Below are 26685 nucleotides of genomic sequence, written 5' to 3'. Positions count from 1 at the left end.
ATAAAAAGGGGGGGCAGGATTAGGACAGCTGGAAACCCTCTCCTTTTGTATTTTTTCTAAAAGGAGGTGCCAAGTGAGGATATGTTTTTGAGGGCTCAAAATAGGGAATCCGAATTTGTGTGGTTGTAATCAGGATGAAAATGGAGAGATAGGTGCTGTGTTTGATGTGAAAAACCCGGGTATTTTTGACTGGATGAAACATAGCTGTAGAGAAGGTTACATAATGGTTCAGTAATGATCAGGAGGTAAAGTCCAGTTTGATTTAGAAGAAAAAAAAGCAAAAGAAGGGGTAACACTTCCGATGGTAAAGGAGCTGTTGGACCCTAGGCAAGAGTACAAGATAGTAAGTTCATTAATAATGTGTGTTAGAATGGAAAAATGCAATATGAAGTTGCAGAATTCAGGAAACCTTTAAACCAATATTAATTTCGAATGAAACAGCGAGGGAAGGAAAAAAATGGTCATGGAATAATCGTCTCCTGGAAGTAAATGTACACCAATGAAATATTCAGGAATAGAATTACATAAAAAACAGAAAAAATTGTCAGGAATGGAGTTCTTAACTCCTTCAGCTTCACAAGAGTTTAAGGATTCTCTGTTGGTTGACTGGTTGGTTATTTGGGTTATAGAGCTGTCAACACTATGGTTCATAAATTCCATAACGCTTAAAGTTTCCTTTACAGTCCTCAAAATTCACATTCTTTATGCTTTATATGACCTTACAGTTTCAAGGATATCAATATAAGGATTACTTTATAAGTATATATATTGCCCTTTTATTTTCACTACTTGTGTCGAGGTTTCGAAGATATTTGAACCCTTTGCCGAAAAAGTGTTGCCAATGCGCATATAGTATTATTTATTCTAGTCAATAATTTGTGACTGATTATTGTATTATATTTTATGTCTCTCAATATTATGAATGTAATAAAAGGTAACTTGTTAATAACAGAAAAACCAGACTAGTCAGGTGACGTGTTATCAAGGTCAGGTGGGTGCTGGCAACACTGCCTCCACTTCTACCAGTAAACCTCTTACTTCATCTTAGTCAACTTTCATTGCTAAAACAAAAATATCTCCGTACAGTCCAAAGAAATATTATTATCAGGTAATATAGGATCATCAACCTGATCCTCAAAATCTAGCTTTAAGCCAGCCGATTTCCTTCCTAGGAAACTCAGAGAATGTACTTCCTTTGGCATGACTGGAGGAGGAATGAGTGATGGGTAAAATTATTGTGCACTGCCACTCCCAGCACTACCCAGACCCAAAACTGTCAATATTCCAAGACCTTTCATGCCTCTGATGCAACCACCACAACGAAGATACCAAGCACGTGTCAATCAATTGTTATGCAGTCTCTCTTTAAAGATGAACACACATCATTGATCTTTTTGACCTACGGCTCCACCTTTTGGACCGAGTGAAGCGACAACCTCATAGAGATGGAAGGGATGTGTATATATATAAATATAAATGTCACGCAAATGTTTGATCATTACTATATAGACGAATGTTGTTTTCTACTAAGAGTAATTAGAGGATTTTCCCATTTTCCCCTCAATTTATGGCTCAAAATCTTCTAATAGAACGTGTGGGTTAAAGAAAAACCAAAAGTTTTCTCATGGGATATAGTGTAATTCATCTATTAAAAATTATTGAATATGAAATGTAAAACTAAATTTATCACGATATATAAAATATTCATATTGTGACAGAACGTAAAATTCTAGCTTTTAAGCCAAAATTATCCACCAACCAACACTGTACATGTTATATATTATAATCATTTCAAGAAATAACTTTTCTGCAATGACAAACTTTCCCGTTATCCACTGAAGGCAATTTTTATTGTGTAAATTATTAGTGCTATTGTTGAAAGACGTTTTCTTTGATGTCATTTTGTAGTTTTCTATGATAGGCAGCTTTTTGGTGTGTGATTACTATTTTATGTTTTTCTGGGAGAGTTTTGCACTCGTGTTGCCTGGTGTCTTATCCTTGTATGTATGTTTCATCCTTTACTCCTATGTATCAAGAGTTTACATGCATGCATGTGTGTGTGTGCATGTATGTGTACATGCACACACACACATACCCAATCCTATGTCAGATAATCAAGTTATGTTCTTGCTAGATATGAATGTTTCCTTTAGTGATAATTCTTGCTGTTGTCTATTGTGGTCATGTTTATATTGAGCAAGAAACATATTCCTATATACGACTTGCAGTGACTAATATCACCGTTTTCTGTGATGAGGAAATGTGATGGCAAGATATTATAGTTATCCCTGGATATGATAATTTTTTTTTTTTTTACAATTTCCAGAGGTGAGCAATTTTGTGGTGTTAGTAAGTTTGACTGATGATTCAGAGATCACAAAACACTCAATTAGAAAAAAAAAGTATAGGTGCAAAATATCTACACTCCCACTGAGCCAAAAAAAAAAGTATAGATGCAAAATATCTACACTCCCACTGAGCCACGCCTTTCATAATTATTCCATCTAGCTAATAAACAGTTAGATCACTATAAGCCACAGATTTTTTTTTTCTATTTTTTTAAAGTTGAAGGCTCCAGTCATGTAAGAATGTCCTCATTAAGACCGGGCCTTGATTGCAATATAAAGAGGTTAATTAAAAGAATAAAAGAAGCAAGGAAAAGTAATTTTGAATTTTGGATGAAGTGAAACACCTGCCTGAAAAAGTGTCATGTTATAGTTATTAGGAAAGACATTAGAGGTCAGAGAGTTGTAAAGTTTGGAGGTGTAGGGAAAGATACAGTTATCAAAACAGCCCACTCATGGTTGCTGACGGCCACACAGTAAAATCATAATGAAATATACACGCAAAAAAAAAACTAGTTTTAGTATATGTGCATAAAACCAGAAGAAAAACATATTGATTCGATTCTACTTTTATCAGAATTATTGAAACTGCAGGTGTATGTTGTTCATGTGAATAACAGGATGTTTTTGCAACACTAGAGGAAATTAAACGAGAAGAAACAATTCCTCTTTACTGGCTCTAATATTTAACAAGAACCTCCCAAATGAAATCCAGAGGGCAATTCAAATTATAATAAACCAGTTACTTTAATACTGGTTTAAGTACCATGTTGATTATATCGATTGTAAATTTGTTGTTTCCAGGTAAAGTTCGTGCATGAGTTATTTGTCTCGAGGAGTTAGTCAGTGACTCTATCATTGCATCATCAACATATGAGCCGATATCAACCATAATTATAAGGAAAATATCGTGGAATATTCCAGCTTTACTGAAGAGGAAGACTTGAGGTAAGGAAAAGCTTCACAACTCTGGTAAAGGTCGGTCTTGAAATATTGTGTACTTCTAGCTGCAAAACCTTTCACACCTCACGGGTTAGAGATAGTCCAACGCTTCATATACCCTTATGTCTGTGTTAAGTATTGTAGTTAAAAAAAAAAAAGTTACAACACAGTAGAAGGAAGTAAGTGATTACGGTCACCATTATAAAATAGCAACGGTTAATGGTGATATCGTCGTCTTCAATACACTGGCGTAAACACGCCAGCGGCGTGCCATAGACAGAACAATCTTAGAAAACCAACATTTTAAACTGCTTTGATGAATATTTCTGAGTTATCATCCATCTCTGGGTCACACACTGAGGTAGGCAGGCTGTGGGGATACCTTCTCTGCATTTCAGAATAGCAACAGATAGCCATTTGGCAATTTACAGTCAAATACAAGACATGAATTTTTGTTTTGTTTAGGTATGGTTTTCGCATAGACCTGAAGTTGGAATGTGTGTACGTGAATGGCTACAATGATTGTTAACATCATCAATTTACCCCATAGATTACTAATTAGGAAGAATAGAAGTACAAAAAGGTACTAATTTCATAAACTTTCTGATAAGGGTGATGAAAACAATTTTAATTACGCAGATACGATTCAACATGCCTACATCATGTCTGGAAAGATGAGACCATAATTATTAAGAAAATTACATTAATAGCCGACATAAGTGTTGGCTTTAGGGGAAGTTAGGTAAGATTTTCATAAGTTCTTTTGATTTCTTTCACAAATGATGTGTTATCGGGCTTCGCGAGTAAAAAGGCATATTTCTGAGGCTTTGTCACTGGGAGTAGTCTCGACAAAGAACTCATTTCATAGGAGCCCTCATTTCCCTGTTACTGGAAGTAGCGCAGCCTTGGACTGCAAGAGCAATTAGAAAGGGCATGGGGTATCGCCAGGACTCTTTTCATGGAAATTGGTTTCGGGGTATTATAGATAATGAATAAAAAGGATTCACTTGTTCATCATTATTTCATTATTTTCTCATTTTCAGTGCCTTAGGGGACATATGATGCTGTAAGTTTGGAAAGAATAGATGCAAATTATTTTGCTGTTTTAAATATAATGTCTTTTAAGTTTCCACTATTCATGAAGTTAGATCACTTTGCATAATGGGACAGCCTTATATTCCACTTTTACCTGTTTATTCATAGAGAGCTGTATTATTAACTGTGTATATGTCAATAAAGGTATGACATAGGTGTTTACAGTTGATAAAATGCCATAACAGTTGCATTATGATTTGGAGTACTTTCTCTTATACACTAACAAGAAATTATTTTGAAGTAGGCAGGGTTTTGAAGATGACATGAAATATAGGGTCATATAAAGAAAATAAATAAATAGAACCTATGAAACCCTCTTGGTAAAGTTGAGAAAGGAACTTAGAATACTTTTAAATATTTGCAATGTTTTAATACTAATATACAAGTGATATTATCATATACTTGCATGCAGTCCACGTTGCAGTAGGAACAAGGTGTCAGTTTTTTTTTTATTCAAAGAATTATTTTTGATACAGGCAATGTTTGCTTAATGTTTTTCTGCTACAAGTAAATTTGTTTAAAAGCACTTGAGGTATTAGGGAACTGGTACTGCTAAGGTAGCAGCTGATATACCAAATATTATTTCCACCCATTTGTCCCTTAATGTATTTGGAATATTGTTGAAAAGTTGACCTTTAATAGAATGTTAAAATTATTAGTTTCTGTAAGGTTTGTGTGTGTTTCTGTTCATTTACTTCAGCTTGTAGATTCTCATGAGTTACTGTATTTTTTTAATGGGCAACCACACCATTTTCAGGGGGTTCAGGGGGAACATCACGGAACAGAAACAGAAAAAATAAGAGTTCAGCTTTTGGATTTATCAAAGAATATGTTTGACTTGTTTCTTCTGTATTTTCAGTTCTGGATTTAACTACTGTTATACCAAAATAATGGACTTTGAGGATGAACTGCCTGACATTGCTGATTTAAACAAGATAGAGGAGGGTCTTTACTTAGGTATGTCATTTGTGCTTGTATTCAATCAGTGAAAAGAATTTATACATAATTCACTATACACACAGTTTAACTTAGTATGTAATATGAAACTTTGATTATGATTTCTGACAGTAATTTCCACACCATACACATTCTTGGACATGCAGTCTTACACATGCATAATGAAGGAAACCGCGGGGCAGAAACAGAAAAAAAGGTAGACGACAAAATTTGGGAATTTATGATCTTGCAGAGTAACATAATGAACAAAGATATAGATAGGGGAATTTGATAAATCAGAGATAGAAGACATGGGAAAAGGAACGGCGCATTGGATAGGATTTAATAGGGCATAAATTGTTTAGGATCTCTGTATTGTGATAAAAATGCAGATTCTAAATACCATATATAATGAAACTTGAGGTGGAGTCCTCATTATGACTAAAGGAGATCAGTGACTGATAGGCTGCTCCTCTACTGAAACAGACTATGCAGAGTGAAGCTAATAGATGTAAATGATTACCTATTTGTAATTATATATTTGTACTGTATTGGGAGGGAGTTTTATATGGCCCCACCTCTTGAACTTTCTCTGCTATCTTACAACTTCCTAGATTTATTTATGTATTCTGCATCAATTTTGTCCTTGGTCATTATATTCTATTTATCCGCCACTTTTGTTCTGGAAAATTTGTTTTTTACATATTTTGTACAAGTTTCTTGCTTAATTTCATGTTGCATCTCTATTTGCACTATCCCTACATCTTTCAAAGGACTGTTCACTGTTTGCATCATCAATCTCTTAATGCTCAGGTTACCACTCACTCTTATCTGTTTGAGCTGGAAGACCATATTTTGAACAAAGAGAAAAGGGAAGCTGAGGGAAGGAGCATTCCAGAGAGCTACTTGATGCAATGGAATTACCATTCGTAAACCTAGAAGTAAAAGAGGTGTGAAAAATCAGTACATAGAGGCAAAACATGAAAGAACAACCGCTGAGGATTACCTTTGATATGGGGATGCACAAGCAGGCTAATATACTTGCCAAAAATGTTTAGTTTAAGGTGGTGTTTGTTTCATGAAACAAACCAGAAGAAAAGTGAGAGAGAAATCCATTTGACATGGGTTTTAATGGTTCAACTTAATGACTGACTGGAGTTGTGACAAATGTCCTGGAATGTATCATATTTACAAATGCACATGGACTGGTAGTAATTGGTAAAATAAGTAGTTGCCCCCAGTTTGAACTTAAATTCCTTACTGTAGATGTATTGCATGTAAGACGAACATCAATTCAGAAGGTTGTAGAAAGAAAGATGTATCATGAGTTGGTGGGATGGATGAAGCTACTGAGGGCAGTAAATGATGATTCATAGAACTTTGTTGAGATGTACGCATTGTATTGATTTTCCTTTAATTCCTGTTTTATGATTGATACTTAATTTGATGTATATCTGTACTGTGTATGCCTTTTGCACATTCAGATTAGCATGACATATGCAGTCTCTCTTTCATTATTAGGAAAACCCAACAACAATACTCAAACATCTTACCAAATAAATCTTTGTCTATATTTGGCTGTTACACTAGAAATATAAATATCAGGAGAGTGAAGGTTACAATAGAAAGTGTACATGAAGATGGACATTGAGGTTAGGGTCTATGAAAAGACAGAAAGTTGGAAGTTCTGGAAACAAGAGACAATTGACTAAAGGATAATTTAGAGCTCAGGATTGTCCTAAAAGTAGTGTTGCAATGTGAGTGTGATCAAAAAAGATCAACTAGAGTTGCAAGAAAGAGCTATTTAGTTAGAATTGGTCACTGGGTAACAGGCCAACTGATCAGCTAGTTTTAATAGAATGCTTAGATAAGTTTGTTCATTTACTACAGGCAACATCACAGCAGCTGTTGAACCTAAAGTTCTGGAGAAGAACTATATTTCACACATTCTTACTGTGGAGTCCAAACCCCTGCCTGTCAGCATTACTTCACTCCCTGGGATGGCTTTTCTCTATATTCAAGGTAAGAAAATATTCTTTGAATTTTTTTTACACAGGGTGGGATCGATGACCTAAAAGAAATGAGGTTATATTTATGACATTATTTACTTAAATGTTTCCCATATTTGCCATAAAATGTTTTGGTCCATGGCCTTTGAATAGATTCACCTTATGGATTGTTATATGTAAAGCTTCATAACTGTAAGTAAAGGTGCAGCTCTTAAGGCTTTTAGTGTCATTTTCTTGTCAGTGGTGGATTCACTAATTTTATGTTTGTGTGTTACATTCTGAGAATTGAAAGGCTGATGCTTTTGATCTGACTAATATAGACTTTGCTGGACTTTTGAATGCAAAAGAAAAAGATTAGATGTAGTGACTGCAATTACTCATAGCTTCCCTCGTAGAATTAACAAATATAATTGTAACACATCTTGACATACCCAAACCACTTTTGCTTAATTCACAATTAATCATGTTTGCTTTGTTTTCAATGAATATTCTATATTGCTGTTATGATGAACATTTGTATTTACCAATGAATCATATCATTGTCTTTTTCATGAATGCAAGATCCATGATGTTGAAGATGACTTTTGCAGATACTGTGGTTAGCTTGGGAGAAGTTTTGTTCTTGTGTGGAAAATGCAGTCTGTTTGCTGATTAGTCTGTATATTTAACTTTATGCCAGTGATGACAGTTAGAGAGTAGTTATATGATCTGTTCCTGATACTACTGTTATAAGGCAGAAATTATTTTTTTTTTTGAAAAGATTATTGTTATATGGCAGTGGTTGTAGTGGGTACACAAAGAGCAATGGAGAGTTAAGATTGATGGAGGCAGTATACGATACAATTAAACAGAGGAAAACATAAGAGTCATCCAAATATTATACAAAAGTAGTAGGGGAATAAGTTAATTGAAGAGTCATGATGTACATCGTAGTTCTATGTGAGGCAGTTGTATGATTTTTATGTGCAAAGGCCATCCTCCCCTGAATAAGATAAATACTTTCTTGCTGGTAAATAAATACCAGAGGTTGAATAGATTCAAGCAACTAGGTTTTGAGTTCATGATTTGCAGAAGTCAGCAGCTGTAGACTTGAAATACATGAAGTTGTTAAACGAGTAATTGATACTGTAACTGGGACATTTATTGTAAATAGTAATTTAAGTGCCTTTGAAAATTCATGCATGTGCTGCTTTGATCATGATATGAGATTCAAGAAATGAAATTTATTGGAAAAGTATAATCCAAGCAACTCATGATTACTACTGAAATGAACTTTTCAGTTGATGATATGGCAAATGAAGATCTTTTGAGCCACTTTGAAGAAGCTGCAAGGTTTATAGATGATGGTCAGAGGAAAGGAAATGTCCTTGTTCATTGGTAAGTACCAAAGATAAGTTCATTATAAGCTGGAGATGATGGCATAATTAGGTATCTCTTTGGTTTCTTAACTCAAGAAAGGAGGGGATCCCACAGCTTGCCAGGATCTTTCTGGCAGGATGATATAATGCTGAAGATATGCCTCTCTATCTGTCTGCATGTATCTCCAAAGTGAATGAAACATCCCTAATGCCAGAAGTGAATGCAGTTGTTCTTTTGTTCTTCTGAAATTCCCCAGTCTATCAAAAAAAAGGGTCATCACCATCTGAAAAGGATTCAGAAATGCATAGAAGAAACTATGGAGAGTGCTTAATTGATTTCACTGTTACTTGTGTAGCACAGAAGACACGTAGTGATTGCATTGTCTGCCATCACCATCCATTTCTCCACTGTCCATCCATCTGTTGTTGGGAGTAACACTATGATTTAATGAGATGAGTTTGATTTGACTCATTAGCATTAGGTCAGATGCATCAGACTGTATATTTTATGCAGATGCTCTCCAGAACCTGAAGAATTTAAATGGTCAAGACCCATATTTCTGAGTTATTTCCCTTATAAGATAGGTGCAATTTAGAAATAAGCCATGATCATAACATAAAGATTTGATCTAACCCATAAAGATCAAGTCAGATGCATCAGACTGTATTTTATACAGTTGTTTCTCAACATTATGCATCAGAAGAGCATGTAAAAGACATTAGAATCAATGTGTCTAATAACCTTTTGAAGGCATTAATGTGCCATTATCATCTTTCAAAGTGAAAAGTTGTAGAATTAAGAAGTATACATGCATATCTCACAGCCATATGAAAAGATTGAGTTTCTTGGAAAAAGGTGCAGAAGATGATTAAATGTAAGTTGGAAGGAGAGTCTGGGTATGCAGTGTGTTTAATAGGGTCTAATATTAGAGAAATTATATGAAGAAGGATATTAAGAGGGGGTTTCTTCATGATCTGCCGTGTTTGATAACTAGAGTTGGCATATAAGATGTATATAAGTACTCTTTATGTTTTTATAAAGAAAGTTGATGAAATTATGATATCAAAAATGTAATCCTTTCTTATTAGGACAGAAAACCTGCACATATTGTGAATAATGTCCGATAAATCATTTTCATGGTTTCAGCTACTTTGGAGTGTCAAGAAGTGCCACCCTTGTGACATGTTTTTTGATGAAGAAGTACAAAATATCAGTTGATGAAGCCTTACAAAGGTAAGGAAGATGAGATACTCATAGTAGGTTAAGAATAGTTTGAAAGTTTTTGAGTATTAAGCAATATTTGTTAAGATAATGATATTCAGTGTTTTATTTATATTTCATTTGTCTCTGTCTCTTGCATTAGCAAGGTAGCACAAGGAAACAGATGAAAGAATGGCCCAACCCACCCACATACACACATATATACATAAACACGCACACACTCACATATACATACTTATATATTTCAATGTATACTTACATATACATACACAGACAAATACATTCCGAACGCCACCCCACCGCACATGAAATGGCACCCCCCTCCCCCTGCATGCACAAGAGGCAGCGCTAGGAAAAAGACAACGAAGGCCATATTCATTCGCACTCAGTCTCTAGCTGTCATGTGTAATGCACCGAAACCACAGCTCCCTTTCCACATCCAGGCCCCACAAAACTTTCCCCGGTTTATCCCAGATGCTTCACATGCCCTGGTTCAATCCATTGACAGCACGTTTCCCGGTATACCACATCATTCCAATTCACTCTATTCCTTGCACGCTTTTAACCCTCCTGTATGTTCAGGCCCCAATTGCTCAAAATCTTTTTCACCATCTTTCCACCTGCAATTTGGTCTCCCACTTCTCGTTCCCTCCCTTCAGTGCTTATATATACATTATCCATGGGGATAGAGGAGAAAGAATACTTCCCATGTATTCCCTGCGTGTCATAGAAGGCGACTAAAAGAGGAGGGAGTGGGGGGGACTGGAAATCCTCCCCTCCCATTTTTTAATTTTCCAAAAAGGAACAGAGAAGGGGGCCAAGTGAAGATATTCCCTCTATGACTCAGTCCCCTGTTCTTAAAGCTACCTCGGTAACATAGGAAATGGTGAATATGTATGAAAATATATATGTATATATATATTTATATATTTATATATATATATTTATCCCTGGGGATAGGGGATTAAGAATACTTCCCATGTATTCCCTGCGTGTCGTAGAAGGCGACTAAAAGGGGAGGGATTGGGAGGCTGGAAATCCTCCCCTCTCATTTTTTTTTAATTTTCCAAAAGAAGGAACAGAGGGGGGCCAGGTGAGGATATTCCACAAAGGCCCAGTCCTCTGTTCTTGACGCTACCTCGCTAACGCGGGAAATGGCGAATAGTTTAAAAAAAAAATATATATATATTTACACATTAACCTGGGTGTTTCCACTTCATGATATCTTCCAGAGAGTGGTCACTGAACAAAGCACTTATAGCAATCAGAGCTATATTGAACTGCCATATAAATATCAGAATATAGGCAGGTAGTTTATGCAAAGCTCATAAAACTTGGTACTCATAAAAAAATTCCTGGTGCCCACTATGAAAGTTTTGTATGATGAGTCCCATTTTTTAAAGTTAAGCTGCTGAAATGCACACCTATTTGATAAGACAAGATTTTATAGAGACAATTTTTTTGTGAAAAATTTGTATGATATTTTGATTCTTTTTAAGGATCAAGTCAAAAAGACGGTGTGTCGGTCCGAACTCTGGATTTTTAGCCCAGCTATTGCTCTACCAGATGATGGGATGGAACCTGGTTGAAAATAATGTGCAGTATCTGCTTTATAAACTCCAGACTGCTGCTACATCATTAATTGAAGGTAATAATGAGTCTTCATTATATTTTGATGTAATCTTTGATGTCACTACACTACTTATCCAGGGACATAATCCAAACTAGGGAAAAATGTAAATTACACATGGTTTGCTTAGATGTTGTGCACTCTCCAAAGAACTACATGACAGCAAGAGAATGAATATGAACAGATGTTCTGGTGCTGCCTCACTAATGCGGGAACGGCGATCCAGTATAAAATCAAAATTACTCAATAGATTCTTGGGTATTGTACATCTTTAGTTTTTCTGTAATTCAAGCTTTTTGAATAATGTGTTCTGTATAGTGACACATTTGAAATGTTAAATATCAGTAAAGAAGATGTAGGATGTTTATGATATCTGGAACCTTTGTATACAGAGAAAGAAAACTAAAGGTGAAAATGCTAAATGTACACTTGAAAAGTGATACTGTATACTGGTGTGTTGTATGTTTGCCAGTACATAAAGTGAACGAAAGAAATTAGAGATTTGAAAATATTACTAGTAAAGTAAGTGGACTTGAGCATATGGACTACCAGTCTCAAGTAGACTTGAGCATATGGACTACCATGAAAGACTTGAAAGGGATTGGACTGTAATATAGAGAGATAGAGATATATTTAGTAACAAAAAGAAGTTAATGAGTAATGTCTGAAACGTGAAAGTTGCTCAGCAAAGTAGACACATATTTACCACATTAAAAGTTAACTTCTGAAAATTTTATGAAAAGGCAACAAACGAAAATATATGAGTGCCTGATGAAGAATCTAGAACACTCATTTAACCCTTTCGCAGCACCAAGCCACCATTGTAGTATTAGATGATACTCAGTGGAATGCCATGTTTATGGCTAGATCTTCGAGCGCTCATTCCCAGCTTGTGTATGACTCCACATTTTTTAACCACAGAATTCATAATAACCTAACAACACAGCTGGAATTATTATCATGCTTAGACACCCCTAAACCACTACAGTAGGAACAACTATCAGTCATTTATACCAACAAATTATTTTTTTATTATTGATGTATTTGTATATGTGCATGTGTGGGCGTTTATGTATATACATGTGTATGTGGGTTGGTTGGGCCATTCTTTCATTTGTTTCCTTGTGTAAAAACTCACAGAACATTATTTACAAAATAAAATGGATCCACATTCTGGTACTATCTTGCTAATGCAGGAAACAGTGAATAAGCATGAAAGAAAAAACCTTTATGACCCTTCAAACACTTTAGTATAATACAAAGGTGTGCCACTGAATACCAAAAAATTCAGATCCCTGTGATCTTGTACATAATTGTCAAGGTCAGATATGGGCTGATACCTTGTATGTTTAAGCTATAATAGTGGTGACCAATGAAGGGGGGACATTATTTGTATAGTTATTCAAACAACTTGCACAGCTTTAATTGATGAAAGCTTCAGGTTCCCACCAAAAGTAGATCTGTCTGACATTCATTTCACTCTATAAGCAATTTCTTGTGTTGAGGAAATGCACCACTGAATATCCTATCTGAATTCCTTTTCACTCGCTCTTTATTACCATTGCTTCTCATGAAAATGTTTTTTATGATTAGTCTTATTAGATAATGGAATATACTTTTAGAATAAAATGCTTTGTGGATGAATTTTTTTTTGACAAAATCAATAATGAAGCAAAACCTATTTTCTGAAAAAGATGTAGGTGATTTACACAAATGCCAGCTACCAGTCTACCTTTATCGGATATAAAGCACATTTACGCTGATGTAGAGTAAAACATCTTATTATATTATTTTGTTTGTAGGTAACAGAAAACTGTTTGAGGAAAGATATCAGACTCTTGTGCAGCCTGATCCTCGGACTTCATCAAGTTCTGTTCCAGTAGCATACAGTTGCAGAATCTGCAGGTAATGCTTTACTTTCGGAGTGAATAAGAAATGTATGATATGTTAAGATTTAAAGCAGTAGTGGAAGGTTCTTATTCTAACTATAATTATTCTTATTGTAATTGTAATCACTTATTATATTATTGTTGGTTGATCAACTTCATAACTGGCTGCCTAGTAAGAGTCACCTACAAAGAACACTGAAAACTCCCATCTACCAGTGGAGTCCCTCAAGGAGATATTCATTCTCCAGTCCTCTTCAATTTCTTTATACATGACCTCCCTGTACCCCCTGCAAATTACAGTGTGAACTTCCTTTCATATTTGGTCAACTTCACATTTGTACCTGTCTATATATCTGATGCCTGTTCCATTCAGTAACTCCCTGAAGGAGATAGCCACAGCAAAAGTCTCCATAACTGGTGAACTCTGGTGATGCTTCATATCCTTTAGTGCCTCATTCTTAACAGGCCACTTGCAGAGGGCAACTGTAGTACAGTGTTTTCAGAGGCTCCTACCTTGCCAAAAGGCAGGACCAGCACATAGCACTCACTGCAAGAAAATCTAGAACAATGATTAATGAGTTGTTTGAGTAAGTGTTGTCAAGTGTTATGTTTGACAAGGAGAGATTGTATGTTTGTAGAGCATATGCCAGAGATCTACATGTAGGTGAGGCAGAAAGAAAAGACTCCTACCTGGGACAGAGGAGTGCAACTTGAGAACCACAGCTTCCCAACATTACACAGGCAACAATAAACGTACAGGACTGTGTCTTACAGTTAGAGCATTGGGTTGCTCAAAATAGAATGTCCACATTCCCACAGAAATTCACCATCACCCTCTTGACCCAAGACAGACACCTGGGTCTACCCAACAAGTCACATTGCTTATGAGAGTCTTTCTCATGGGCAGTTTATGATATCTTGCTTTAATCCTTTCATTTTGCTGGGCCACATTTGTCATCAGCTGTAGTTCAAAGCTCCAAGCAACATTCGTGGCTTTAAACCTATGCCTCCTCATTTGAATTCTAACTGTGGTATGATTCCATGTCTTATACTTAGATGTTACTAGCAGGCTAACAGCACAATTGGATAGAACCATGTCACAGTCACCCATAATTTTCAAAGAAAGTTTTTTTTCCCTCTTTATTGCACTAAGTACAGTAGCACCCGCATTTGAAAATCTCCAGCTGTGACTCAACATCTATCTATCTCTGATGCCTGTTGCCTCCAGGAACTCCCATCAAGGGGCTGGCCATGGCAAAAGAGCCTCCACTTACATAACAGCATAGCTGGAAATAGTATACATCACAGTCATTCCTAAATCATCAAAGTAATTGCATAATCAAAGCTGAAAGTAAGATTAATTTAGTAACTATTGTGGTCAGTTTTACGAGAAAAGAAACAGTTTAACAGTTTGTCTTGCAGTATTATTTATATTTTTGAGGAAAATGAGTTTATTTTAAAAAATTCATTCATGTAAATAATGCTCTGTTTCTGTAAATGATTGGAAAGTACATAGATAATTGATTATATATGATTGCATGAAATGAAGAAAGTACATATATGTAAAAATATGTAAATGATGAATATAGGATGTGTGAAATTGTGCCAGGTAAAAAGCCATGTGTAATGTGTTTAGGTATAGGTGAACAAAATTACTCTTAGAAGAATATCAGACATTATTCATATAAGTAAGGAGTATTCATGCTGCCACCAAGGACCTGCCCCTATGCACACAATATACCCTCTCACACTAATATAAAGAAAAGTATGCCACTTCCTTAGATATTTCCTTCATTAATATATGATATACAGATATTCTCAAAGGAATCATTTTCCATGGGGCAATATACTTTTCAGAGAGTTTTCAAAATGAAAGGGTTAACTGGTTTTGCAAACAAGGAAGTTACAGTGCCTTAGGATATCTTTCTACCAGGAGTTTCACATGATCATAGAGGGTTTACCTTTTGAGCTTGCCTTTGCAGAGGAATTATTCAGAAGTGTAGTAACATAGTTGGGAGATAGAAATACGGTTTATATTGATGGGATTATGAGATATTAAAGGTGAAATAGCAGTTGAATTACATGAAAAGTGTGCATGACAGCATGGAAAAATGGTCATGTGTGTCTATGTATCTGTCTATAGATATATAGATAGATAGATAGAAAAGTATGCATGACAACATGGAAAATTGATCATGTACCATTTGCATATAAGGAATTAGCTCTCTGCTTTATAAAAGTAGGTGTAAAAGTACATTACCTTAAGATTGATTCTTCATGTTAAAAGGATTTATGTAAATGCTTTTGGTGGGGAATATGGAAGTTTTAAAGGAGGACCTACTGGAAAGGAATATGTTTAGACATGACTTTTGTACTTTGGCAGGTTTTGGGAGGGAACAAGTTTAGGATATTCTGTTTTAGGACCTTGCATGGAAGCAATGCATAGAGTAAAATAAATACCTTTTTCAGGTAGATATTGTACTAATATACTCATGTATATACTCATGTTTTTATTGTTCCACCATGGGAAGCTATAGTGGATGTGTATAAAGTGGTTATATATGTATGAGATTATTCTTAAATTCTGAAAATTTTGTCATCAGTGAACATTGATTTTGTGCATATATTTCCCTCAAATGTGATATTCATTGCTACGCTCCAGCATTGTAAATCGTAAACTTGTAAGAGATTGTTATTCCTCAGGTCTCCACTTATAAGGAAAGATTCCATTTTACCTCACTGTCAAGGCGAGAATCCAGTTTGGAGTGATTGCAAGTGGTCAGGGTCTATGCATAATCTTCCCATTTGTACAAAAGGTATATTCACTCTGCCAATTTGTTGGATGAAAGATACAACAGAAATCTTACAAGGAAAACTCTTCTGCCCAAAGTGTCAGGCCAAAGTTGGGACTTACAATTGGTGTGCAGGTGAGATTTCAGTACCAGTTTCTTGAATTTATATCAGAAATTCTATTTTCATTAAAAATTTGCAAAATCAGAACTTGTCAACTGATGCCAAAATCCATCAAAACATTTCCTTGCAAAGGTCTATCAGTATTTCCAGTGACTGGTGGCTGGTAAATTTTAGAGTTTTAAATGTGACAAAAAGCATTAAAGAGGCAGCATTGAAGTTCAGCAGTTTTGGAGAGTTGAGGGAGTTCCCAAAGGGAATGGGCATCAAAGATATAAATAGGTAGATAGATAGACAGAAGTGACAAAATACAAATCGATTTACTCTCCCATTGCAAAATGTAAATGGATCAAGACGAATGTTGAGGGAAGAGTCTGGGACAAGTAGGAAATCCTTCTTTGAAGGTACATTACACTGTGTATGTGGGCCTTTCCTCAGAGAACAGTAGTGTAGTTAAGCATGAATGAGCCTTCATTTAGCATGGCAGATGTTTCCCTTTTTGTTATAATGTATCTTAGCCCCTTTACTTATGGGGACTGTATCTCTGAAGGGATACAGAGATAGAATTAGGATCATATTCACTTATAGCTCTCCACAAGGCTTGTGGCATTATTTCAAAACATCATTTCACAGGAGGCAACAGTAGATGATTAGAAAGCTAGAATGGAAGTCTGGAGGGCAATGCATATACCAAAACACCCAGGTCGAAAAGATAACTTTGATGTCTTTTCAAAGATAGACTTTAGTGTTTTATCACATTCCCAAGTCTGTGACTGCTGAGATAGTTCATCTTACAAGAAAGAGGGTAATCCAGTTAAGCTTGGACTTACCATGAGGAAGAAAAGGATATGTAGAATGTCTGTGGTATTATCTTCCAATCCTCTTAAGTTACCTTCTTTTTTATTCACAATGGTATCGGTGCACTGGGTAATAAATTGCTGTCTTAGGGGTAATAGTAAAGTACCTGCTAGCATTGTAAATACATTATCAGCAGTCTCTAGGGTGGAAATGATGGTCCTTTATATGGGAGAATAAAGGGAAAGATACCTGCAATTCTCTAAGCTCTTTCTCAAGAGTAAGGTTAATAGCTGGGCTCTGCAGTCCCTATCAAGTGAAATAAAAAGCATACCCCTGCCTCACACTTCAGCAACCTCTTGTCATGTATCTCTCCACCCCCGATAAATAAAGCATAGACAAAACACATACATTTATCCCTGGGGATAGGGGAGAAAGAATACTTCCCACGTATTCCCTGCGTGTCGTAGAAGGCGACTAAAAGGGGAGGGAGCGGGTGGCTGGAAATCCTCCCCGCTCGTTTTTTTTTTTTTTTTTTAATTTTCCAAAAGAAGGAACAGAGAAGGGGGCCAAGTGAGGATATTCCCTCTAAGGCCCAGTCCTCTGTTCTTAACGCTACCTCGCTAATGCGGGAAATGGCGAATAGTATGAAAGAAAACACATACACATTGAAGTGATCCATCAGACACTAACACAGCACACACTATTAATCTTATTTATAATGACAGATTACATTATAGTTTGAAAAGTTTATGGCCTTTTTGCTTGAAAGAAAATGCTCATTTATTAGTAATGACACTGAAATTTTTTCAGGTTGCCGTTGTCCCTGTGAAGCAAAGATAACTCCGGCATTTTACTTCATTCCCTCAAAAGTAGATAAATGTCTTTGATACTTTTTAGGCTAGTCTTCATAAAGTTGTGGTCTTTCATAATATCCTTTTTTTCCTTCTTTTTTTACCTTTTATCTGTAATTATTATCCCTGGGGATAGGGGAGAAAGAATACTTCCCACGTATTCCCTGCGTGTTGTAGAAGGCGACTAAAAGGGAAGGGAGCGGGGGGCTGGAAATCCTCCCCTCTGGGTTTTTTTTTAATTCTCCAAAAGAAGGAACAGAGAAGGGGGCCAGGTGAGGATATTCCCTCAAAGGCCCAGTCCTCTGTTCTTAACGCTACCTCGCTATTGCGGGAAATGGTGAATAGTATGAATAAAAAAAATAAAAAATATCTGTAATTGAAGTAGTTTGTATGTCATAATTCAAATAATTACTGTATCCCTGAATGTAGCATTGAAGGATCTTTCAGAGTTTACTTTGTTTCTTTTTCAAATGCAAAACAGAAAATGGCTCCTATACTCTTTGCTGTAGGCCTTACTTTGGATAAAGTGCTGTGCAGAATAACATTTGATACCCAGGGTGCTCCACATCATGCATGCAGCAGATACATTTTATCTGTGGGGGTGTGATTGTTAGGTGAAATATAAGGATTTTCATCAGAGGTAGGAAATTAAAGTAATTTTTTCTTTGTGATGTTTTATGAGTGTAAGATTTTGTTCATACATAATAGCCGTTTCCCATGTTCGCAAGGTATTGCCAGGAACATACAAAGAAAGGATGCATCTGCTCACTTTCATTTTCTAGCTGTCATGTGTAATGCACCAAAACCATAGCCCCCTATCCATAACCAGGCCCCACAGACCTTTCCATGGTTTACCCCAGCTGCTTCATATGTCCTTGTTCAATAGTTTGGCAGCACATCATGCCTTGTATGCCACATTGGCCTAATTCAGTATATCCTTTGCATGCTTTCTATCCATCTGCAAGTTCAGGCCCTAACCTCTCACTCTCTTTCATTCCATCCTTCCATTTCCAATCTGATCTTCCCTCTTCCTTTTCCCCTCCATTTCTGACATATGTATCCTCTTTGTTACCTCTCCTCACTCGTTTTCTTCATTTGTCCAAACCTTTTCAGCATATCTTCCTTAGCTCTCTCAACCACGCTTCTTATTACAACACCTCTCTTGCCTTTATATTACCTACTCGATCAAACCGCCTTACACCACCGACTGTGCTCAAACATTTCATTTTCAGTACAGCCTCATCGATAGTCCATGTCACACATCACTGGAACTACTATACCTCCAAACATACACATTTTCAACCCTCCAGGTCAAGACCTTCCTTTCCTCACATTCCTTGATGCTCTCAGAACCTTTACCCCCTTATCCACCTTATGACTCACTTCAACCTCCATGGTTCCATTTGCTGCCATGTCCACTCTTGAGTATGTAACACACTTCACTTGTTCTAAATTTTCTCCATTCAGACTTACACTCCCAATTAACCTGTCCCTCTTCCCTACTAGACCTAGTAACCTTGCTTTTATTTGGATTTACTCTCAAGTTCCTCCTCTCTCAGACTCAGTCACCAATTTCTGCAGTTTCTCACATGTCTTTACCACCAGCAGTGTGTCATGAGCAGACAAATTGCTCACCAGGCTACCCAATCCCCTACAGACTGCATACTTGCTTGTCTCTCCAAGAACCTTGCATTTGCCTTCCTCACCACCCCATCCATAAACAAATTAAGTAACCATGGTGATATCACAGGCCCAGCTTCACCTGAAACCACTCACTCTCCTCTCTGCCAACTCGCACACCTTACGCTCTTGATAAAAGCATCTTACTGCTTTTAGTAGCTTTCCCACCATACGTTATATTCCTATCAGCTTTATCATATGCTTTCTCCAGATTCATAAATGGCACATATATGGCCATCTGTTTTTCAAGATATTTCTCACATCTTTAATACAAAGATATACCTGATCTAGACATCCCCTACCACTCCCAAAGCCACATTGTTACTCCCCAATCTGATGCTTTGTACATTCATACATTCACCCACTCAATCACTGCACATTGACCCCAGTACACCACATTGTTCAAATTCACTCTATTCCATGTGTGCCTCTCACCCTCCTGTATGTTCAGGCCCCAATCACTCAAAATCTTTTTCACTCCATCCTTCCACCTCCAATTTGGTCTCCTGCTTCTCACTTGTTCCTTTCACCTCTGACACATTCTTTCCTCAGTCATTCTCTCCATATGTTCAAACCATTTCAACACCCCCTTTTCTGTTCACTCAACCACACTCTTTCTATTTCCACAGATCTCTCTTACCCTTTCATAGCCATATAACATTGTTGGAACTACTAGTCCTTCAAACATACCCATTTTTGCTCTGAGGTAATGTTCTCTCCCACACATTCTTCATTCCCAGAACCTTTGCCCCCTCCCCACCCCTTTGACTCACTTCTGCTACCATGGTTCCATCCGCTGCTAAGTCCAATCCCAGATATCTAAAACACTTCACTTCCTCCAGTTTTTCTCCATTCAAACTTACATCCCAGTTAACTTGTCCCTCAACCCTACTGAACCTAATAACCTTGCTGTTAATAAAGAAAGATGAATATGACTAAAAGGCAATACTTTATTTGAAGTTTGTCTTTTTTCAGTTATAGGAAAATATAATTATTGTCTCTCTGTGGCATTTTTAGGTAAATGAAAACAAATTAACTTGAGGATTTTATTATATTAAGGTTTATGTTATGAAAAATATCTATGAATATATATACATATGCTTATGTACACTTAGATGTAAATAACTTAAATATTTGCAATTAAAGATCCCCAAAACAATGTATGTTTTGACCTCATCCAGAATAATTATTGTGACTAGGAAATGAATTTTGAAAGATTTCCCCATTCTTATAACTAGTCAGCAATATGGGACACTTGACCGGTAGTAGGTTTGATTTAACAAGCATGAATGTTAATAATCTGTTGTTCCGAGTACCAAACATCTGAAATTAAAAATCCCCAAACAATGAATCTGTATCAACCCCATCTAACAACTCGCTGACTTCTTTCTCTTCTGCTTGGCTGGAAAAGTTTTGGGGACTAGTTAATGATTTTTCAAGTCTTTTACCATGCATACTGCTATTAAGCAATGAGGGATGCTTTACTAATGGCTGGTGTGAAGTAACTAATCCTGCTCCTCTGACAGGCGATTGTTGGAAATGAGGCTGGAAAGGTACTGATGAGGTTGATATCCCTTGATTTTGGATTTTTCTGTTATTAGTTGGTGTTATCATTCTTGGTCCAACACTAACTAAATGACCTCCATTTCGTGTAGCAGTACCTGGTGAATACTGCTGATTGAACTTCTGAGGCTGAGCAAAACTGCACTGTTGGGTAATGTTAGCTGTGAATTTTGGGGATTTATAATTAGGAAGTCGTGCCATGGGAGTTGAATGATTCAACTTACCAGAGAAGCTCCCAAATGATTCATTAATATTAGAAAAGAGGGAAGGACTATGTTTCGAAAAATCTCCATGTATTTCATCTTCCTCCTCCTCAACAATAGCTCGAGACCCACCAGCTGTCTTTGGGGCAGCTGCTTGTTTACACAGTTCCCTTTTATCTACCTTCCCTACAGATGTAATGATGACATCACCAGACTCATCAGGAGTGTAAATAGTGAGCACAGTATTGAGAGTAATGTTGAGGTAATGATGCCGAGTATGTTCTCTTAATGTAGTAGTTGCTCTCAAACCTACTGGTGACAACACAGTCACACCCCGTAGCAGTAGTACAGAGCCAGATTGTAGTGTAGGCCCATACTCATCCATTACTGAACTTGCAACTGTACCATTCATTTCTCCTGATAAAGAAAAACTTAGCATTATAATCTTGCAAAGTATAAGGCAGTGTAATTTCATTATTCTTATCAGCATGTTTGTGGAAGTGTGAATTCTTTATCTGGTCCTTTATCTTTTGATACCATTAGGAAATATGTCATATATACTGGTATGATCTACACCTGAAAATGGCTTACTCTTAGCCTACAAAAAGCATGTTTTTGCACAAGAATCTTTTCTTGGCATTCACTAATGTGGTTCCAAAGCTTTGAGGTGTAGAGTAAGGAAATTATGAAGATCAAGATCTGATTAGGGTAGAGTCCCCCAGGGATAGCAAATTAGTGAGGATGTCCTGTGATTCATATTTGACTGAGGCTGATATATTTTTGGTGTTCTATTAGTATCAGTTCCAGTAATACAGCAATTGCAGGTTGTCACATATCTGGGTATGTCTCTCCTTTATCAGCCCTTATGCTGTGCAATTAACTTTTAGGGGGATGCCCTAAAATGTGCCAATTTCCCCCCAAAAAATAATTTTGATATTCTTATTACCTTTTCCACATTATCTGATGATATATTTTCTTAGAAAATGAGAATTCCTTTGGAGTGAGAAGTTCTTTGACTACTCTCAATGATATAGCCTCACCAAATGTGACTTTTCACCTTTTCACAGCACAAAAGGCAAGCATGGTTATTTGATGTCAATCAAGATGTATTAATAAAAGTATGAGCATAATCAAACCAAGAATACCTGTATTATCCAAGAGCTCTCTTTCTCTCTAAGAGGAAAAGACTGTATTTCAACAGTCATAATATGATACACTGAGTGAGGAAGCACTCTAGTAAGTTTTGACTTTACAAGGTGTGCACAGGAGACTTGTGAAAGCTGTTTGGCTTCATTACTGATTAATCAAATGATTTTATTTTATGAATAATATGAGTTGAAAATTTGTTGTAAATCAACATGCAAGTGATCTAATTTTATGCCAACCAAATACATAAATAAATACAACTGGATACAGAAAGGAATGAACATTTTAATTACCAGATTGAGAATACTTACCTGTTGGATCCTTCAACACTGCTGTAGCATCATTATGTGTCATATCAAGACTACGCACTAATACAGCAAGAAAGGGAACTTTGCGAACACCTGCCTGGCCTCTCAGGCTAGCTCTTCGAAGCACCCACTTTATATTAAACACTTGCAAAGGACATGCAGGATCAGCAGTATTTAGTTCCAAATCATTAATCATTTGCTGCCATGGTCCTCTAGAAAAGTCATAAGCAGAGCTTTGGGAGCACACAACATTCTGAAATGAAATGAAATTTCTGTATTATACTGGCTGAAACAGAATACAAAAGAATCAAACTAACATTGTACTCATAGTGCATATTAAACCTAACAACTAGAGTGGAGTAAATTACTGAAAAAAAAATTTGTGTCAGTTGTTATTTACTGATGACACAGCTAGTAGCTGATTTGAGTGAGAAACTGCAAAAGCTGCCCACTCTATATATTCTGCCTCCTGTCACCAATATATTTTCTTAAAGCAAAAAAAAAAAAAAAATAGAGCAAATTCAGGCCAATGGAGCAATTATATAAAAAAAAGTTTGTGAGGCTCATCATTAATGCTTATGCATAGGCTTATTGTGAATTGAAAAACTCATTCATTAAGTTTACAAGTGCATACATGAGAGGGATTTTCTTCTAGATCATCATTTAAAGCAGCAGTGAGAAAATGAAAGAATGGTGGGTAAAGCATGATGATGGAATTTTTTGCTTCCTTTGTCGTCGCTTCAAAATCCCTGTAATACTAACTTCACTCATCACATACCTGTGTAACTGTGGCAGGGGATTTTTCATGCAACTGCTGGTTGTCTGGAACCATGAGATCTGAGCCCTAAAATATCATCATTAAAAAAGTATTAAGTCCAATTAAAATGCTTTTATCATATAAGAATATCAACAACTTTCAGAGAAGTCAAGGAATTTTAGTTGTTTTAATCTATTTTCATTACAGACATTAATCATATTTGCTGAAGTGAATGTTCACCTTACCAGTTGTGGGAGAATCCCAGCAGGTCCTGGGAATTTTCTCTTCTGAATGACTGGACCCCCTAGACTTGAAGTTTTCCAGGTATTAGGAGCAACTTGCTTTGGAGATGTAATTGGTGTGAGCTGTTGCCGTCTTGGTAATAGATTATTTTCTCCAGGGACTTTATTAGTCTTGGGTAGGTTATTAAATTCAGTCTGACAGTGCACTTTCAAGTTATCTAAAATATTTGTTGTTTCTGTTGAATGACTAACATTAGTGGAGTAGCTGCCGCACGCCCCATGAGACTGTTTATATAGTTTTTTGAGGGGTGGGCCTGTATCTTCTTTCCTTATTTCAGCTGAATCTGAAGATGTTCTTTTTCTACCAGTTTTAGACACACAATCAATGGAAGCATTAATTACAGAATTTAATGGGGATGGAGGTGGTAGGTTATCATGGGTAACAGAATTAACACATTTACTGCCTTTCAATGTTTGTAAAATTCTAGATCTGAAATCATCTTTTTTTACACTGTGACAACTGGTTGTACTGTCTGTATTAAGTTCCTTGTTGAACTTTGTTTGATTGCACAATCTAAAGTTTGAGCATTGTGTAAATTCACAGTCTGATGGAGTGCTAACTATATCTGACCTCTCATGATCCCTTTCATCAATATCAAAGTTTTCAAAGGGAAAATCATCATCAAATTGAAAGCTGTCATCTGATGTAAATTTTTCTGCACATCCATTGACACTAGAAATAAATTTGAAGCTTGATTTTTCCTTATTTTCATTACCCGTGTTTGAAACTTTGAAGCTTGATTTTTCCTTCTTATTTTCATTACCCTTGTTTGAACAACTACTAGCTTTTTCCTCAGGTACAGTTTGTGGACCATTCATCAGAGGATACTTAGAAAGAACTCCACCACCAAAGCTTTGTTTCTCATATTCATCTGATCTTTTTTGCACTATGTCATTTACAGCAGCAGGGTGAAAAGCCTCCAGTAAGAAATCCTGCAGAAGAAAATATTTCATGATATTTTAGTAAATATATAATAAGAAATAAAATACTCAGTTCCAACAACATCATTACCTCATGGAAGCGTGAGTAAAGCTTTGTACTGGTTGTCAGAAAAGAGGAAATGATAAGAGTCAGAAGAAAGTGGGAAAGTGAGCGAGCTTGAAAAACAAATGCATGTGAAGAAATACTTGGAATAATGGGTGTAGAATGGAAAAGATGATAGTAAATGAAGCAAGGGGAAATGGAGAGGTATGGAAAATATTTTGGAAAGAAGTGCTGTAGTGCATGGAAGGTGGGAAGTGAGAAAGGGTATAGAGTGGAAAGAGAAAGTAAAGCTGCTGGTGAGAGAAAATAGAGATGTATAGGTGGCAGTTACATGGAAGGAGTGCAAATGATTGGGAGATGTACAAGTAGCATGAGGAAAGTGCTTGGGAGATGTACTAGTAGCATGAGGAAATGAGGTTGAAAAAGGGCAAATGAGAGATGGGGTGAGCAAGTATCAGGCACCATCAGGGAGAATGATGCAATGCATCTAGGAAGGAGGTTAATAGTCAGAAAAAATACATGGGAACATCGGTAAAGGGGCAAATGGGGAAGAGGTATCAGACACTAATGAAATGGAGATGGAATGAGTATTTTGAAGGAATGCTGAATGTCTAATGACGGCTTGGCTGATGAATGGTGTTTTGGTTAGGGAGTTATGAGAAGTGAGAGATTCACAAAGTGGTTTGGTGAACAAAGCAGAGGTTGTGAAAGCCTTGGGTACCATGAAAAGTGACAAGGAAGCTGGAATGAATGGTACTGCAGTTGAATATATTTAGAAATGGGGAGACTAAGTCACTGATCAATTGGTTTGGATTTTTAATGCATGTAAAGATCATAGCAAAGTGCATGAGGATTGGTGGAATGCACATATAGTACCATTCTAGACAGATAATGGGGTCAAAGTTTGTGTTTGAACTTCTGAAGTGTACATTTGATGAGGGGATTAGATAGTTGTCAGTGACAGTGACAATTAAAAGAGTAATATATATATATATATATATATATATATATATATATATATATATATATATATATATATATATATATATATATAATAGTTTTCAAATTTGATTTTTTGGTATATTCACTACTTTTTTCTTAATCTAACGTTTACCATTATATACTTTTATCGCCTTAGTATCGTTCAATAATTATTCCTGCAAATCATAATCTGGAAGTACTACTGTATTATCCAAACACTGCACTGTCACTGCATGACAAAATCGATCAACATTCCAAGCTGACAGCAGTGATGAGCTCATCTTCATATTAACCTTCAACCCTATATGCTCCTAATGCACTTAAGAATATCGTTTTAAGGCAAGTGTCTTTCATAAATTTCCCATAACCCTTGATTTTTAAGACTGACTTCATATGGTTTAAAGATCCAGCCGACTGCTTTTATTAAAGTTCAAAGTGGTGGCAGGTAAGCAGTAGTCCCATATCACATTCTCACAATGGAATTATCTCTTTTTAACGGAACATTTCCTTACTTCATCTACAAAGTTGAAGTCTTCATCTCCATCAAACATCTTGCCCAGTGTATTAAATACATCTATGAATTTCTGCTTCCCACCATGGAACAGCTGTTCAAATGTAAACAAGTCGCGCCAAATTGGAAACAAACGAATACTAAACAGCGCACCCATAGTAAATTAGTTAAATCACTATGGAATGCCATGAAAGTGTGCCCTTATAGTAGATGATATTCAGAGAAATCCTTCAAAATGATGTATATGATTATATGAACTTGCTT

General features: G+C 36.3%; 2 protein-coding genes across 6 annotated transcripts; one reads left to right on the top strand and one right to left on the bottom strand.

The window, feature by feature from the left end:
* Positions 1-1000: 1000 nt before the first annotated feature.
* Positions 1001-20824, top strand: LOC139748404 (dual specificity protein phosphatase MPK-4-like). 5 transcript variants are annotated; one of them, XM_071661520.1, is made up of 10 exons: positions 1001-1108; positions 3150-3293; positions 5242-5339; positions 7209-7340; positions 8608-8704; positions 9833-9919; positions 11407-11555; positions 13340-13442; positions 16130-16353; positions 17945-20824. In XM_071661520.1, exons 3-10 carry the CDS (start codon positions 5273-5275, stop codon positions 18019-18021), a joined length of 936 nt encoding a protein of 311 aa, XP_071517621.1. In that variant the 5' UTR covers positions 1001-1108; positions 3150-3293; positions 5242-5272; the 3' UTR covers positions 18022-20824. The 5 variants fall into 5 exon arrangements, with proteins under 5 accessions (XP_071517621.1, XP_071517629.1, XP_071517618.1 ...); XM_071661528.1 differs by lacking the exons at positions 1001-1108; positions 3150-3293 and adding an exon at positions 3347-3411; XM_071661517.1 differs by lacking the exons at positions 1001-1108; positions 3150-3293 and adding an exon at positions 3462-3648.
* LOC139748339 (uncharacterized) lies at positions 20698-26685 on the bottom strand. The gene is made up of 5 exons (XM_071661403.1): positions 26423-26685; positions 23888-24877; positions 23664-23729; positions 22889-23138; positions 20698-21848 (listed from the first exon to the last, which is right to left on the bottom strand). Exons 1-5 carry the CDS (start codon positions 26576-26578, stop codon positions 20995-20997), a joined length of 2316 nt encoding a protein of 771 aa, XP_071517504.1. The 5' UTR covers positions 26579-26685; the 3' UTR covers positions 20698-20994.

Source organism: Panulirus ornatus, chromosome 5, assembly GCF_036320965.1.
Source record: "Panulirus ornatus isolate Po-2019 chromosome 5, ASM3632096v1, whole genome shotgun sequence".
Classification (NCBI taxonomy): Eukaryota; Metazoa; Arthropoda; class Malacostraca; order Decapoda; family Palinuridae; genus Panulirus; species Panulirus ornatus.
The sequence above is the reverse complement of the archived record's forward strand: the minus strand, read 5'-3'. Positions and strand labels throughout refer to the sequence as shown.